The sequence below is a fragment of the Sprattus sprattus genome (genome assembly GCF_963457725.1).
Source record: "Sprattus sprattus genome assembly, chromosome: 4".
Lineage (NCBI taxonomy): Eukaryota > Metazoa > Chordata > Actinopteri > Clupeiformes > Clupeidae > Sprattus > Sprattus sprattus.
Window position 1 is genome coordinate 2,268,379 of NC_137923.1, and position 15,602 is coordinate 2,283,980.

The window sequence follows — 15,602 nt, forward strand, 5'->3', positions numbered from 1 at the left end:
GGTTTTCTGATGAGATACCTCCCAGGAAGAGGGTCATTTTAAATCTTCAGCGAAGCTTGGGAACGACCTTTAACATTATCACATACAAGCCTATTATTCTTTTGGACACACTGTCTATACAATGCAGTGGCAACATTACTCAGGAAATAGGTAGTGTCCTGAATATGTTTAACTTTTTTCATGGCATACATTTATGACATTGAAAATGTACTTGGCCTGCAGTCTTTCCCTTTGGTTATTGGCGGAGGGAGCAGACGAGCTGAGATGACAGACATGAGACAATGGCGTTTGTGGGCTGAAGCTGTATTACAGTCATTACTGTGTGCTGCTCTTGCTGTTGCCGTGCAGTGATTTGTTATAGTCCTCAAAATCTGTACAATTTAAAAATTCTAACCACTTTGTGGATGCCAGTGTATTGATTTCTGGTTGTGTTTGTTGTTCTATTTATTTTTTAGTTTTTTTTTTGCTTTTGATTGATTGCATGGTTTGCTCAGGATTCAGAATCTTCCTTGTTTTGTGCATTGCCACTGTTATTTGGCCCTATGTAGAGAAGCATAGTTGACTGACAGTCCTTAGAGACGAGCTGGGTTTTGTGTGTGCGATATTGTATAACTGGTGGTTCTGAAGCCTTGGAGCCTTGGAGCCTTTCTCCCCTGACAAGCAAGCCGTGTCACAGTGCTGAAAGCATTAGAATGTTTGCACATCAAATAACACACTGCCAGCAACAAGCAACTGTTTTAGTGATTCCTTCCGCTGTCAATCACAAGACCCCTGTTTCAGAAAGTAGATGGGCTCTGTCTATGAGCAGAGAGGCTGACATTATAAAAGAACAGCTCAAATTTCCATGAGTGTATTTGGAATGGCATGGGCAACAAAGTTTTTCCCAAACACACAGCACATTGTCTTGCACCTTTTCTCTTGACCACTGATGACACCGCAGTCATTTTTCATAGTTAGCCAGAAGACCTTTTTAGCCTTAGTGCCAATTAGCTTAACCTGAGTCCAGGCCAGGGAATTTAACTCTATAACCCCATCATTAGTCATCTCACACTAACTTCCCTTAATTTGCATATCAGCATTGCTGATGTCGGTGTTTTGTCCTGTGTGACTTGTCTCAGTTAGTCGTGATCCAGATGGTAGGAATTTGTGGAAGCTACCTCTGTTGAAGACGTACACTCCTTTGACCTTTCTACCCCAGTGGTGTAAGGCTAAAGCCTTTTCTTCTAAGGGAGAGGAAGGGCAGCAGAGGTTGGATATAATGGCAAGATGTGTCAGCACGCTTCAGTTCATTGATTCCTGAGAGTCTATGTTAGAGAAACCGCTCTGCGTTATCTTGAGTCTATCCATCTCAGTGCCTTGCTCACTTGTGTGAAAACACTGCTTCTTATGCTAGGCTGCCACCCAGAGTCCATGGGAGGAATGAGAGGGACTCACATGTTGCTGAATGCACCTTAAGAAAACTAATTTAGTAATAAATATATACATTACTGTTTGACTGGATGTAAATGAAGTAGAAGTACAGGATTAATGATCCAGGCCCATGTATGGATCCAGATCCTTTAATTAATGTTTTTTCATACCAGAACTGGTCAAATCCACATAGTTTTGTATTATTATTTTTTACTATTATTATTATTATTATTATAATTTAGTGGACTGTGTGCCAACTAAACATGACGTCAGAATCTCTCAAACATTTCTTAGGGAGAGGAATTGTTGCTGGATTTATACCTGGGTTCAAGAAGGGATTGGCTACCACTGAGCAATAGATTATGAAGGACGTAAGGAGGTCTGCCTCCAGATGAAGGGGGCCTTGGTACACATGACTGGGAAATCAAATTAAAGTTAAGAAATTTGAAGAACCCTTACTATTGACTGTCCCTGAATCTCAGGCTGACTAGTCGCTAGACCAGGGATGTGCACAGGACAAGAGGGGGCTAAGGTTGCTCGGGCAACTGCCCGTTTGCCCTCCTCAACTGAAGTTGCCCCTCCAAAGGAAAACCAGTATATATATTTAAAATAGTATTACGGCTGCAGAACTTCATGCATGCCTAAATGTGTTGCCCCTTTTTTTCCAGGGCAGAGCAACTGCCCTTCAAAATTCCTGTGCACGTCCCTGCACTAGACTATCTAGCTAACTACCATCTCTGCAGCACCGCTTATCTTCCGCTTAAAAGTATCTTTAAAGACGGTTATTTGTGCAGTTGCTTGAGCATTATGTCATTAACCATTTGGACAATGTGCCCTCTGTTGAACTAAGTGGCAGCTTGACATTCAATAGCAAGGAAGAGGGTGATGCTGTCTGTTTTGATTTTTTTTATTAAAAAAATAAACTTAATATACATAAAAATGTGTGTAGAAAACACAAAGACCCACCATACATACACCAACACTTGTGACACCAATGATGTGTGACATCTGTCCTTAATGTGTTTGTTTGACTTCACGTGCTCATTGAGTTAATTTGACAGCTTGTCTCCTTTTCAAAAGGCAAAAGCCTTCACATGAACGGAAAATAGAAATGAATAATCTTTTCTCAATAGACCACATTACTATTATCAAAGCCCCATCAACCATACATTCTCGTTGCACAAAGATTTCAGAGCACATTTCCAGACTGCTGTACAATACAAGATGAGCACCCCTGCTGCTTTCAGCACTAAACTGCCATGACACAGACTGAACACCTTGACACGAGGGCCGTCCTCGGGTACATGTGACACAAATTGCAACGTAATGTCTAAAAGGCAAACAAAGAGACAAAAAACGATACACTAGTGAACGCAATAACCGCATGTGTGTTCAGAGTCTTCTGTTAAAAGTCAAGCATGGAGGTACTGCTCCGTCAAAGCAGGGGTGGTGTCGTGATGCGCCTCTAGGCCTTGTCCTTTGCTATGTACATGTCAGCTAGCTTCTTAAACTGAGGGCCCCAGTTGCTCAGGTAGTCATAGTCGTGGTCCCCCTCCGTGGGGCTGGACCCGAGAGAACTCAGAGACTCGGCGGAGGATCCGTTCCCTTCGTAGGCGTACGTGGCAAGAGAGTCATACGGCGGGGCGGACGGGTCGTGGTCATTCTGCTGGAGTCTGCCGCTGATGAAGGCTCTGACGTCGGTGCACTCCGGCGGCGGGGAGTCCCGGTGGTAGGGGAACAGTATCTCGGGGATGATGTCTCGCCGCTGCTTGTTGCTCTCCATGACCTCTGGGTGGCGCAGCGTGCCGATGTCGAAGGCCTGCGTGTCCTCCTCTCCGCCGCCCTCGTCGTTGTAGCTCACCACGTTGTCGCGCACGTCCTCCTTGGAGATGATCAGAGGCTCTTTTCTTCTCTGCCTCTTCAGGGCTGAAAACAGCACCACGATCACTGTGGAGTACCAGAAGAAATGTAATCAGTACTTTAAAAGGTCCTTACATTCTAATCTCCAGTTTCACTTTTCAAGGTGAAGTGAAGGTGAGAGCACTCACTCAATTCTTGAAAAAGAAAAACGCTCCAGTATCTGTAAGTATTTCATTATAGATCAAAGGATATCATTAAATTCTATTTCCTTTAAAGCTTAACAACCATCCACCGACATTTTTGATTCAAAGGTAAGAAGCGATGTCATCTCAATGTACAGTACCAGTGAAAAGTTTGGACACACCTTTAATTTTTTAGAGAAATGTTTTCTTTACTTTTATTATTTTCTACATTGTAGATTAATACTGAAAACATTAAAACTATGAAATAACACATATGGAATGTGGGATATGGGATGTACTAAACAAAAAAATGAGAAGGTGTCTCCAAACTTTTGACTGGTACTGTGAAGGCATAACACCCAATCCCCCAACATTTCTGATCTGACAGTAAATAGAGGAGTACGTAGAGAACTATGTAGGGGATGACCAGTGAGCCCCTCCTGCCCCACTCACTGAGGAGAAGGATGATGCAGAGCAGGATGGCCACCAGAGCCCCGGTGCTGAGGCCGGCGGACAGGAGCAGGGCCTCAACGCTGCAGGAGCGCAGGTTCCCGCTGCGGTCGCAGCTGCACACGCGGATGGTCAGCGTGCTCGTGCTGCTCTGGACGGGGAAGCCGCTGTCAGAGATGACCACGGGCAGGTAGTAGGCGCTCATCTCGTGCTGCGCAAAGCCACTCCGCTGGGTCAGGATCTGCGCTGTGTTGTCTGACGGACAACGGGGAGCACATGGATGTGAGGTTAAAAGGACCTGACCTTTTAAAGCAATTCATTCATACCAGTGTCTGCACGAATGAATGCATTATTTTATTCAATTCATATTGTGAGACTTCAGACTGTAAAGAAACATGTGTATGGTTTTTTTTGTCATTGATTTTTATATGAAAAATAAGAAATGTGTTACTTCTGGCACTTTTTTCACTGAAACATGAAAATGTATTTGAAGTTAAACTACATTTACCTTCATTATCACGTATTGTAAAATTTGGATTGTGGGAACTCAAACTGAACACAAACTTGTGTCCAACAAGGGGTTCATCTGTGTCTGTGGCACTGATAGTCTGGATAAGCTGCAAAAAAAAGAGAAAATCAAGTTCAGTGTATAACCTTCAGTAAGATCAGAACAGAATGTAAGAACAGAATTAACTGAATCAATGAATTTGACTGTACCTGCCCAGCTTTGACATTTTCACAGACAAATGTCTCATAATACATGGCAAACTCTGGGGCATTGTCATTTACATCCAAGACTTTAATGAGCACTGGGACACGACTCATCTGCTGAGGGTTATCTGAAAGTTGAGCACATGGAGACAATTCAATTGTCAACTTAGAGTGAAATTGAATGTACTTCTTTCATTGCTATCTAAAGCACAGCATTTAGAAACCCATGTACACAATGTTTTGTTAGTGACACACTTGAAAATAATCAAAGACCTTTAATTCAAATGTGTTGACTCAAGTTAATATTTCTGGGGTTTGGCTCAGAAGTTGCATTTCACATTAAACATGGCATTACCCTCTGCCACCCTAAATTCATTTTAATTTACTGCTGCTCATGTTCTTGAGACGGTTCAGTGAGAAAAACTCACTTATTTCAGTAGCAAGCACTGAGATGTTGTGCCATTTCGATAACTCTCGGTCAAGCGGCTGCAGGGCTGTAATTGACCCATCGATTGGGTCTATATAGAAGAGTTTGTCTCGGTTGGTATGGTGGTCTATGGAGTACCTGTGTAAAATAAAATACATATGCATCGTGATTTCCTTCAATACCATGACACACTGTAAGCTCCAGACGGGTGGCGTCTCAAGAAATGTGATCTTTCATGCAGCAATGAAGCGGGTTAATCATGGAAAACCTTCAACTGAGCAGAGGTAGTACCGTCAGCTGCACACAGGGGGTGCTCTTGTAACATGCGAAACTCTGTGAGCGTTCCTAACCTGACTTTTTATGCCTTGTTTATTTCTGTTTACTCATCAAATTGAATTTGCAAGGAAATGTATCACCAATAAAGTGGATTCATTTGTGAGTTCTGAAGTGGGAAAGAACCTTGAGCAGAACTTTTAGGTTTGTTACAAACTCATTACGTTCTTATTGCTGTATAGCAGATCTCACAGTTTCCCACTTAGCTTTTTCATTTTTTAAGTGTGTTTGTAGTTTAATTTGCAACTGGTAGGAGAATTACCATTACACCTTTAGTTTGTATTACATTAAGGAAATATATTATATATACTCGTTAGACAGTGTCACCCAATTTGGATTCTCTCTCGCTATATAATTTAATAAAACGCTAGACAAAAAAAAATTATATTTCTAATTCAAAACTGATTACATACTGAGTGCTCAATTTACGGTTGTTATATTTGCCATGTTGTTGCCCTAGTAGGTGCTCTCAAAATAAATTATTATGCCTGTCTTGCACTACACATATGTCTTGTAAAGCAATATTGTCATTTTGTCTGTCAGTGATACTTTTGGGGATCTTATTTGCTTTCTATGTTACATTGTTACATTGTTGCATTGTTGCATTGTTACATTGATGCACTTGTCAATCACTATGGCACAAGTGGTAAACAGCTAGAATGTGAAAAAGTTGTTGTGAAGAGTTGCAATTGTGAAGAGAAAGAGGGGTGTGCAACGTGTTTTCTCTCTGTCTATTCACATGACTAGGAATGGTGGAATGTCCAAAAGGACTGCAGACTATTTTCAAGGCTCCACATTCAAAATCGGTTCAGGCCCTCCACTCTTCAGCAGCCACACTGGTCCTTGACACTGTTCAATGCCATTTCATGCGCCTGTCCTTGTTCGTCTCCTCATGCTTCGTTTTGTGCCCTCAAAACCAAACTGAAATCCTTTTTTAAAGGTAAACTCTCTTGCTGTTTTCACAAAAATAACAAACTGTAGATTTTTATTTCAATTACTTGCGCTCATGAATAAATTATGAAGATTTTGGCTAGTGAAACCACATGCCACATCTGTAACCCAGCACTACAGACACACGTTAAATCAACTACTTATTTTGTGTATTTTGTCGTCTCTAAGTACCCTTCCAAGTCTTTTCAGACAGATGTGTCAGCCCAATAATGAGATGGCACCCACCTCACAGGATGATGAGGGCCGTCTGGGTCCCAGGCTGTGACCTTTCCAATGGTGTTGCCTCTGGCCGTATCCTCACGAACCTCCAGAACATATGGTGACAGGCTGAACACCGGAGGCTCATCCACATCCTGGGTCGTGATCTTAACTGAGGCTGTGTCCCTGAAGGGGCCAAGGGACGAGTAGCGGTGGTCCAGTTTTGTGTTGTTCACCTCCACCTTTATGCTGTAGACCCTCTGTCGCTCATAGTCCAGTTTCTGAAGGGATGGAACAGCAGGCTGTCAGGCCAAAACCCACAGTGCAGTACAACCACAATACTGATGAAGGTGTCTATGAGGAATTATATAACATGATATGCGGATATAACGCGATATCTGCACAGTATGGTAGTGCTTGTATGTTGCACACAAGTAAACTAAATATGGAAAACATAAAGTAATTGTTGTGTTAGTGCCATTTTTACATTGTTGTTCAGATTTAGGCATTATATCATTTAGATTCATATTTAGTGATTGTTTATTATAGTTATAGCATATTTGTATTTATAGCTCGCATTTCAGTCTAAAATATGTTTAAGTGCTTAAGCATTGCATTGCTTGGAATAACCAGAGGTGAGCTGTGACGTAGCGAGCTCATGCATCAATGTATCAATTGTTTGTTTTTGATGTATCAACTGTCACTTTGTTGCACTTGTCAGAATTTCAGTAAAAGACGGAGCGAACACAGTTTTTCTACCGTTGTTGAAATACAGTACACGCGTAGACTCGTTTTCTTTCCGTCTAAGAGTGGTTACTTAAGGTTTAAGATAAGAACTACATACTGACCAAAAGAAGGGAACTTTAAGCCACTACATGTTGGTCTGCCGCTTTCTTTTCCATGTGTTTACGTTATTCCTTTTTTATGATGACCTTCAAGCTCCCTATTCACCCATGACAATGATTGCCTGCCATTGATTCGGCCTCAAATTATCCACAAAATGTCCCCCACATATGAAGGTGGATGTTTCTTTTTCCATTATAGGATTGGATCAGGCTCTGACTGATGGACACTTGGTTTACACAGACAGCTAGTGGCTGTTGATATGGCACCATGATAAGCGTGTTTGCAGGGCCAGTTTACCTTTTTCACCACGATGATCCCCTCCTGTGTAATTCTGTCAGTGAGGATATTAAAAAAGTCCTTCCCATCTCCATCTATAATGCTGTACTCCAACCTAGCATTCTCTCCCTCGTCACCGTCTTTGGCTTTAATCCGTCCAACCGTGGAGCCAATTTCAGCCGATTCCAGGGTGCTGAGATGGTAAGAACCTTGAAAAAAAACGAGGCGAGAAAAGAATGGTTCTAATGCGATGGTTCTGAAAGGAGGTGTCTGCTTGTTGTGGTTATCAGTCATGTTCTTGTGTCAATACTCATAGCGGTATGTAAGTGATCCGTCTCAAGTTAAAACTTACTGGATGAGAATCGCGGTGGACTATCGTTTACATCTGTCAGGATGATATTGACTGTGGTTGTCCCAGAAAGACCACCTATTTGCCCTGCCATGTCTTTGGCCTGAATGACCACCTGATACTTCTCCCGTACCTCCCGGTCCATGTTGGGTAAGGCTATTTTTATCCACCCTAAATGGCAAAATACACAATGCACCATAAATATGAATGTAAATTGTCATATACTGTATCTAGTGACCAACAAAGTCAATATTAATTCTACACAAAAAAAGCAGAATATACTTAAAGAAAAGCTTGCTGATGTAAAAGCCATTGTGAAAATGTAAAATATGGGAATGTTAATAAATGAAAGGTCACAAACATGTACTCGGTCTAAATAGCTACGTAGTATTGCACATCAACTCCCCATAGTCATAGTGAGTTAAACTTATTCTCAGAGGCTTTAGGCTTGGGATGAATAACGTGACTGTCAGATCTGTGTTCTCGCTCATGCCTCCCTGTCAACACGGCCAGGGGCTCAGGGACATACGTCAACTGTGGGCCCATCTTGTTCCATATGTTCTGCGCACTCACCTGTGTCAGGCTCCACCGAAAAGTATGGCTGACCTTGCAGGATGCTGTACACAAGCTTGGCACTGTTACCATATGAGGAGTCGTCGGCATCTGTGGCGGTGACTTGCAAGACTGGAGTACCTGGAGATTGAAGGCAAATATGAAATAAAATGAACTGCTGAGGAAGACCTCATTGTTCCCATCTGTAGTTCATTTCACAGCTCATCATATCACGATACGGCATGCAACTTTTCCCAAGAAGAGATGAGGCCAAATCTCTCCTCTGTGTTGGTGATCTCTGTGTTGTTCATCTTCATTTTTAGCTTGAGGGGAGTAATGAGAAAATGTTTACAGAACCTCATCTTTAGTAGCATTTTACCATAAAAAAAGAAAAAATGACAGTGCTTTATGAGAAAGTTTTAGGAGGCACACAGCTATTTAAGGACAAAGTCTGACAGAAAATAAACAGCCATCGTGGCGAAGAACATAATTAGTTTTTCTCCAAGGTGAGCTCACACAGAGACGGTTGGCACGGTGTTTTCAGTTGAGTTAGAGCAGTAGGAGTTATCTTTATTACATTGCCAGGAAACAGCATGACACTTTTTAAATATGCATAGGCTATCTATCTTCAGTACTTTCAGTCACACCACCATGTGACAGACTAGGATGTCAATGCTTAGCCTCTACCCTATGATTTTGTCTGATTGTCGTGATTGATGAGCGTGGAATTAGAATGAGATGTAAAATAGATAGGAAATGTGATGGGGAGTAAAGAAAAATACAGCGCCTCAGTGCATGACTGTGTAACTGTTCTAGAAACGGTGTGGGTTTTTTTTCTGAGTGCTTGTGCAAATGGGAAATAAATAGGCCCAGAGAAATGCACGTATATAATACGGGGTAGGCAGGATAGTAAAGGAGGTAGCAGCCACCTCCACGCGTTCAGAGTACTGTGATTTTGTTCTTGTTCATTTCTCATCCAGAGAGGTACTCAGACAAACTGCCAAACTCACGGAGGCTTCAGCACATCAATTTGATATAGCCCATGGAAAACACGGAGGGAAACACTGTTAAACACGGAAAACTCCCCACGTACAGGTAAACATGTTCCATATTCTGTCTCCCTGTCCTATTTATAGCCTGTGTCTCCAGGATCACACTTGGCAGTGTCTTTGTAAGATCTTCTGCTCCAAACATGTGTTGTTTTTGGCCATCAGGAGGAATTCTAATGAGCAGGACAATATCAGCCTGTTTTTACAGAATATTACAAAATGACAAAACATCCAATCCAGTGCCGCATCAAATAAAGCAAATAAATTAACAAACGAACCAAGTGTCTTTTGGGGGGTCTCAATAAAAAGGTTCTGTAGATTTCCTTGAACAGTATTTCAGACCACAAACACACATTCATTCCCTTTCTCTGATCACAGTTGAAGTTATGGTTAAACTCGGCATTCAACCTGACTGGTTACAGGTATAGCCGATAGTGTATAAACGTATCTTTGTTAAAGATCTTCCAAGAGCAGATCATATCAGTCTTTAGAATGACTCACTTGAATAAACAGGTCTATGCTATTATGAGATACTAATGCTATCACTTTGCTTAGCTAAAGCTTCAGTTATTCAGTTATTCAGTTCACAGTGAGTGGGTCAAAGCATATCCCTAAACGTAAAAGCATTGAGAATTATTCCACAACAATGCCAGGACATTGACCTGAAATGACCACCACAACAAAGTCTGTTGTAGAAGCCTCACATCCTATAGTACTCTTCTTGTTCCTCTTTAACACTCTCCTCACGCTTCACAAGGCCTGTCAAAAAAATGAAAATCTCAAAGCCAAAGTCATGAAACTGTGTTTGACCTTACAGGGCCCCCAGCGACAGCCAAAATCCCACTGTTCAGGGCACAAAAAAATACTGTTGTAAAAAAAAAAGAGAGAAAGACGCACTTACCGACAGCCGTCATTTCAGGGATACTTGCTGTATAGGTGGCCTTGGCAAACTTTGGCTCATTGTCGTTGATATCATGGATTTTGATAATGAATTCGGTTTGAGGCTCCAGGGGCTGGTTTGTCCTTGTGTTAACAGCCGTAACTTGCAGCGTGTAATTGGCTTTTTCTTCCCTGTCCAGCTTCTTGATGGCTTGCAGATCTCCCGTGTTTTCGTCTATCTGAAATATAGTCCCTGCTCCTTCTCCGGTGAGAACGTAGCGCACGGTCCCATCAAGTCTGTCCATATTTGATTGAAGCTGTGTACACAGGAAATAAACTCATAAATGAGACACAGATTTAGATGTATAGATTGTGGAACAAAAAATGAAGGTCGTTTAATTCAACAGTTTACTAGATGGGCCAGGTCTAAGAAGAGACAGGATGAGTCATTCAACACAACATGCTCTGCACTACGTCTCTGTCGCTCTGACCCGTCTGTAACACCAAGAAGAAAGTATGGAGAAAGTACAGGTCATTACACTTTTTCAGGGCAATTAAACTACAGTTGTTCCTTTTAAGAACAGCCCTGTAAATAGAAATAAAATGGAACTGATGGAAAGTACTCCAAGAAAGAACACTACTCCATGGGGACATGGGGATTTAGAGAAAATAGCCCATGAAACACCAATGATGCTTTTAGTCCATTTGCGATCTGTGCTCTCAACTGCAATCCACTTCTCTTTCTAAAAATGTAACTGCTAATGCTCTCCAAAAAGATCAAACTGACTTTTCTACAATGGGATATCTGAACATAACAAGACATTTTGCATTGGAGTTGATGGGCTCTAGTTTCAACAAATATTATATTCAGCTTCCACCTATTGCAATACAATACACTTTTTTTTTTTACACATATACATACGCGTTACATAGTTTACTGACCTAATACAAAAACTTCACTGTGGCCATTAAAAAATATAAATAAAATATTGGCTGTGAAAAGCCAATCTTGGAAAGCCATCATCTGATCGTCAAAATCCAATATGGCAGCCACATCAATTAGGTTGACATGACAAGTTGGCATGTCTCTGCCTTGGGACCATCCACTGTATACGGCATGCATTTTTCAAGGCAAACACATCAACAGTTAAAAGCCAAAATGCATTTTCTCTTATTCTTTATTTAACTTTCTTTTTGGTAGCCTCACCATTGATTTCTATTTGCAGTGACGGGTGCTTTCACAAATCGAAAAGCCGACAATTGTGTATCTGTGAGGCTTGGTGGGAGGGTTAACTGTTCCAAAACGCACCTCCAACTGGGACCTAGAGTGCTTGAGGCCCAGACATGAAACTTGGTGAAAAGGATAAAGGGACTGTCCACAATCAGTGTACCAAATTTCAAAATGTTTGACCATTCGGTTCTAGGGGCTGCGATAGTCTCCAATGGCAGAGGAAAGATGAATTTGAAAAGGTAGAAATGCAATGAGCTCCAATTAGCTGTCCAGTCCCGAGCTGATAGCATATGGGGTTATTAATACTGTCATTAACAGTTGTGCAATGGATAGCCCACAAACTGCGTTCAACACATTAGGCAGCTAGGGTGGTGGTGTGAGTAATATGCCAAGTGATCCTTTTCCCCCCTGCTGCGTATAATAGGAAAATGCATAATACATAGGATAATGTATAACTGTGGTGCATAAGCAAAACCAATGCAGAGGCAGCTACTGTGTGTAGGCATTAATTGTTCTTAGTTTAATTGATGATAATTTCCCCTCCTTCTTCAACACACTTGTGTTTCTTTTTAAACATTGTACTCTGTGTTCATGAATGGTTTATACAGTCCTTAGCTACCCACAGTGTTACTGTCTGGTCACACATGAATGTTAAAGTTAGGTGTTTTTGTGAAACAAAAACTTTCATGAGAGATGGATTATTCATATTTTTTATCAGTTTTTCTATTAAGTTTTCATCATTTTCAATTTGTGGAAACTAACTGCATTTGCAAAAAGTGAGAAATGCAACCCTTTCCTAAAACAATCTTCTTAAATATTTGTCCTCTTTAATATTGATGTTAACCTACAATTTGCGCACCTATTCTTTGTTGATCATAATGGTTGACCCCTTAATGCTGTTGCCAAGGGCTGCAGTGCTTTAGTGGTGGTTTATAACTCTCAAGACAGTACACATCCTCAGAAACACACATGAAGATATGTCCTTCCTGACTTGTTAAGCATCAGGGTGTCAATCATGTAGGCTGAAGATTGGCGGAAAATTGTGTGCATCACTTTGGGTGAAGATTGGCTGAAAATTGTGACTATCATGTTGGCTGAAGATTGGCTGAAAATTGTGTGAATCATGCTGGCTGAAAAGTGGTTGAAAGTTGTGTGCACCTACATGCTTCCTAGAAAATGTTTACAATTCATCAACATCCACAAGAAAGACAAAGCAGATTTTGGTAAAAATCCCCCCCCCCCAAAAAAATCCCATACCCACTCCATCATAGAACTAACATAGAAATGTGAAAAAGAAACGTGTCGTTGCAGATATCATATAGTGTCAAAACAGTAGTCGTGATGTGTCAGTGCTAAGCATAACCCCTGCAGAGATCACCATAAAAATGAAAATAATGAAGGAGGCAGAGGTTAGAGGCTCACAGATCTCCACAGTGCAAAGTAAGGTGGAGCTGTCTCCGTCAAGTCTACACATTTCTCAAAGCCAATGTGGGTGGTGCTGCATGTAAGAGCACATGAGAGGGGCGGGTGCTCCTGCCACGTACTTCAGAGCTGTCAGGATCATCGCTGGAGAAAGATGCACTGATGTCTTATGGCACCATGTGAAAGCCCCCGTCTCACCTCTTGGCATGGAAGTAGTTTCAGAGCAACGGGAGAGTTGAGAACCAAATGACATTGGCGAATCCCTCGCAAGGTGTTCTATTTTAAACATTAATGTTCTCAATGCAGTATACCAACTCTGTTACGCATATGCTGTGGCTTTGCTTTGTTTTTGTGCTTGTCGACAGACTCGAAACTAGTCAATTAATGTAATGCATATAGTCTCATTATATCCACCTAAATGATGAGATGTAATTTAAATGACATCTTGAGTTGATAAGATGGTTTGAATTTATTTGCACAAAATCATGTGAGTATGAAAATGAAATGGGAAGGAAACACAACTATGTACTTTCCTATGTCATATATATCACTTCTCTTAGAAGACCCTACTGGTGAGTGTAGCATGACCTAATTAATGCCGGGTAAGACTTGGAGACTCATTCATCAAATGTGTTTGACATCACGATGTGCCAGAAAAATTCTTGAAGCCATTAATAGAAATGGAGGGACTACTGTGCTGTATGTCCAATCATGGAAAGAGGACCTGGAACCATCCCAACGCATTACTATTTTCATCTTAGTAATTGAAAAACCATCATAGTGATAAATCAATGTCTAAAATATGGTTTGAAAAGCAAAGACCTGGCTCTCAGCATGAAACTGTGCCCAAATTGTCGATTAGCAACCAAACATGGAAGGTAAAGTTTAAATATTTACTGAAAGATGGATATATTAAAATGCAGTTTGATGATACCCCACTGGCCTGAATTACAATTCTGTTGGGTCTTACCGCCTGGTACGGGGAACGCTAATGCTAGTCAAAACTGGTAGTGAAACATTCTGTGCCGCCTTGCCTCCCTGCCTGTCTCTCTCTCTCTCCTATTGACTGTTTCTCTCCATCCCTCCCTGCTTATCATTCTTTGAAAATTTTTAAGCCTCGGTGACTGTGTAATTCATATTTGCACTGCTTCACATCCCTTTGATGATACCATAGAGTAAAGAGCGATGAAGGCCAAAATGAAAACAGGATGTCAAACCCCATCCTGCACACCCGAACCATATGTCTAACCCCAATGACTCATGAGGAAAGTTGTTGATTTGGAATGTACTATGCAACACTAAAGAAAATCTATCATACATTTATTTCTATGAAGGAAGTATCAAAGAAGCATTAATGCATTACTGCATTTTTTTATATAATGCATTAAAAATGTGCTAATTTAAGGCGGATTATAATACTTGGGATCAGCCTCATACATGCTTTAAATCACACAGATGAAATACAATATAATAAGAGGTCTCTTATAGATAACATTTTGCATACTTTTACTAAATCATCGCATACATAGGAAAAAAAATGTATTGCAATGAAAAACAACACGCATCTAAACACTTTTGGAACCCTTCGAATGGGTCCAAGAGATCTTGTGCACTTCTTGTGTGCTAGACTTTTAGCCAGTGTCCAGTGATTATGGGTGAATGCATGCATGTATACAGGCCTACATACCTTACCTACATACACTTCATACATACAAATAGTCTCAATGACACATCCATTGCTTTTGTCTTGCCTCACCTTGCCAACATATTGGTATTCATTTGCTGTATACTCCTCCATCAGGTAGAACTGGTTCCACATCCAGCCCCTCTTGAACCTGTGCAGTACTTTCCCATCTTTGCCCTCCAGGTTGTCCAGCTTCATGTTCCTAAAGCTGCTGGGCGTTGGCTGCACCAGCGTGCTCAGGTAGGAGACGAGGAGCAGGGCGAGCAGTGGGAGGAAGCGATTCATCATCATTACATCGATCAATCCACAAGACGTCCGTTAGACCCCCGCTGAATAATCTAATGAGGGAGCTCGTAGGGAGAGGCGAGTAAGAGAAGAGAGGCTGGCAGCATGAGGGAATCTGACATTGTAGTCCTTGCTTTGATCTCCTCTCAAAAGCCTGCAAAGAAAATCCAAGCGGAAAACATGAGCCCCTGATGAATGGCAACAGTTGCTTGTCAAGATCTATCAGCCACACAAACAGCTATTAGTTGCCTCCCTCTGACCAGATATCCACGATGATTATGGCAGGGAGTTGAGAATGGAGTCACATTTTGTTTGATGGTAGCACACGCTTAAATTTGACATCCTCGTCAAACGTATTAAAAAGTAGCCCTTCCTGATATGTGGGCTAAAGTACGGTCAAACATGCCAATTATGCCCACCACCCTCCAATTTAATGTTGTTTCCAGTATAATTCTTCTCCCTAAGTCAGTTATACAGATGTAGTGATTGATTGATCTTCTCACTGTT

General features: G+C 41.4%; 1 protein-coding gene across 1 annotated transcript; it reads right to left on the reverse strand.

The window, feature by feature from the left end:
• Nucleotides 1-2,875: 2,875 nt before the first annotated feature.
• On the reverse strand, nt 2,876-15,101 carry cdh10a (cadherin 10, type 2a (T2-cadherin); the record flags this gene model as incomplete). Its single annotated transcript, XM_080837269.1, has 11 exons — nt 2,876-3,357; nt 3,906-4,157; nt 4,411-4,519; nt 4,620-4,741; nt 5,042-5,178; nt 6,550-6,803; nt 7,666-7,853; nt 7,997-8,164; nt 8,567-8,686; nt 10,496-10,790; nt 14,883-15,101. The coding sequence occupies 11 exons, from the start codon at nt 15,099-15,101 to the stop codon at nt 2,876-2,878; spliced, it is 2,346 nt and encodes a 781-aa protein (XP_080693395.1).
• Nucleotides 15,102-15,602: the final 501 nt, after the last annotated feature.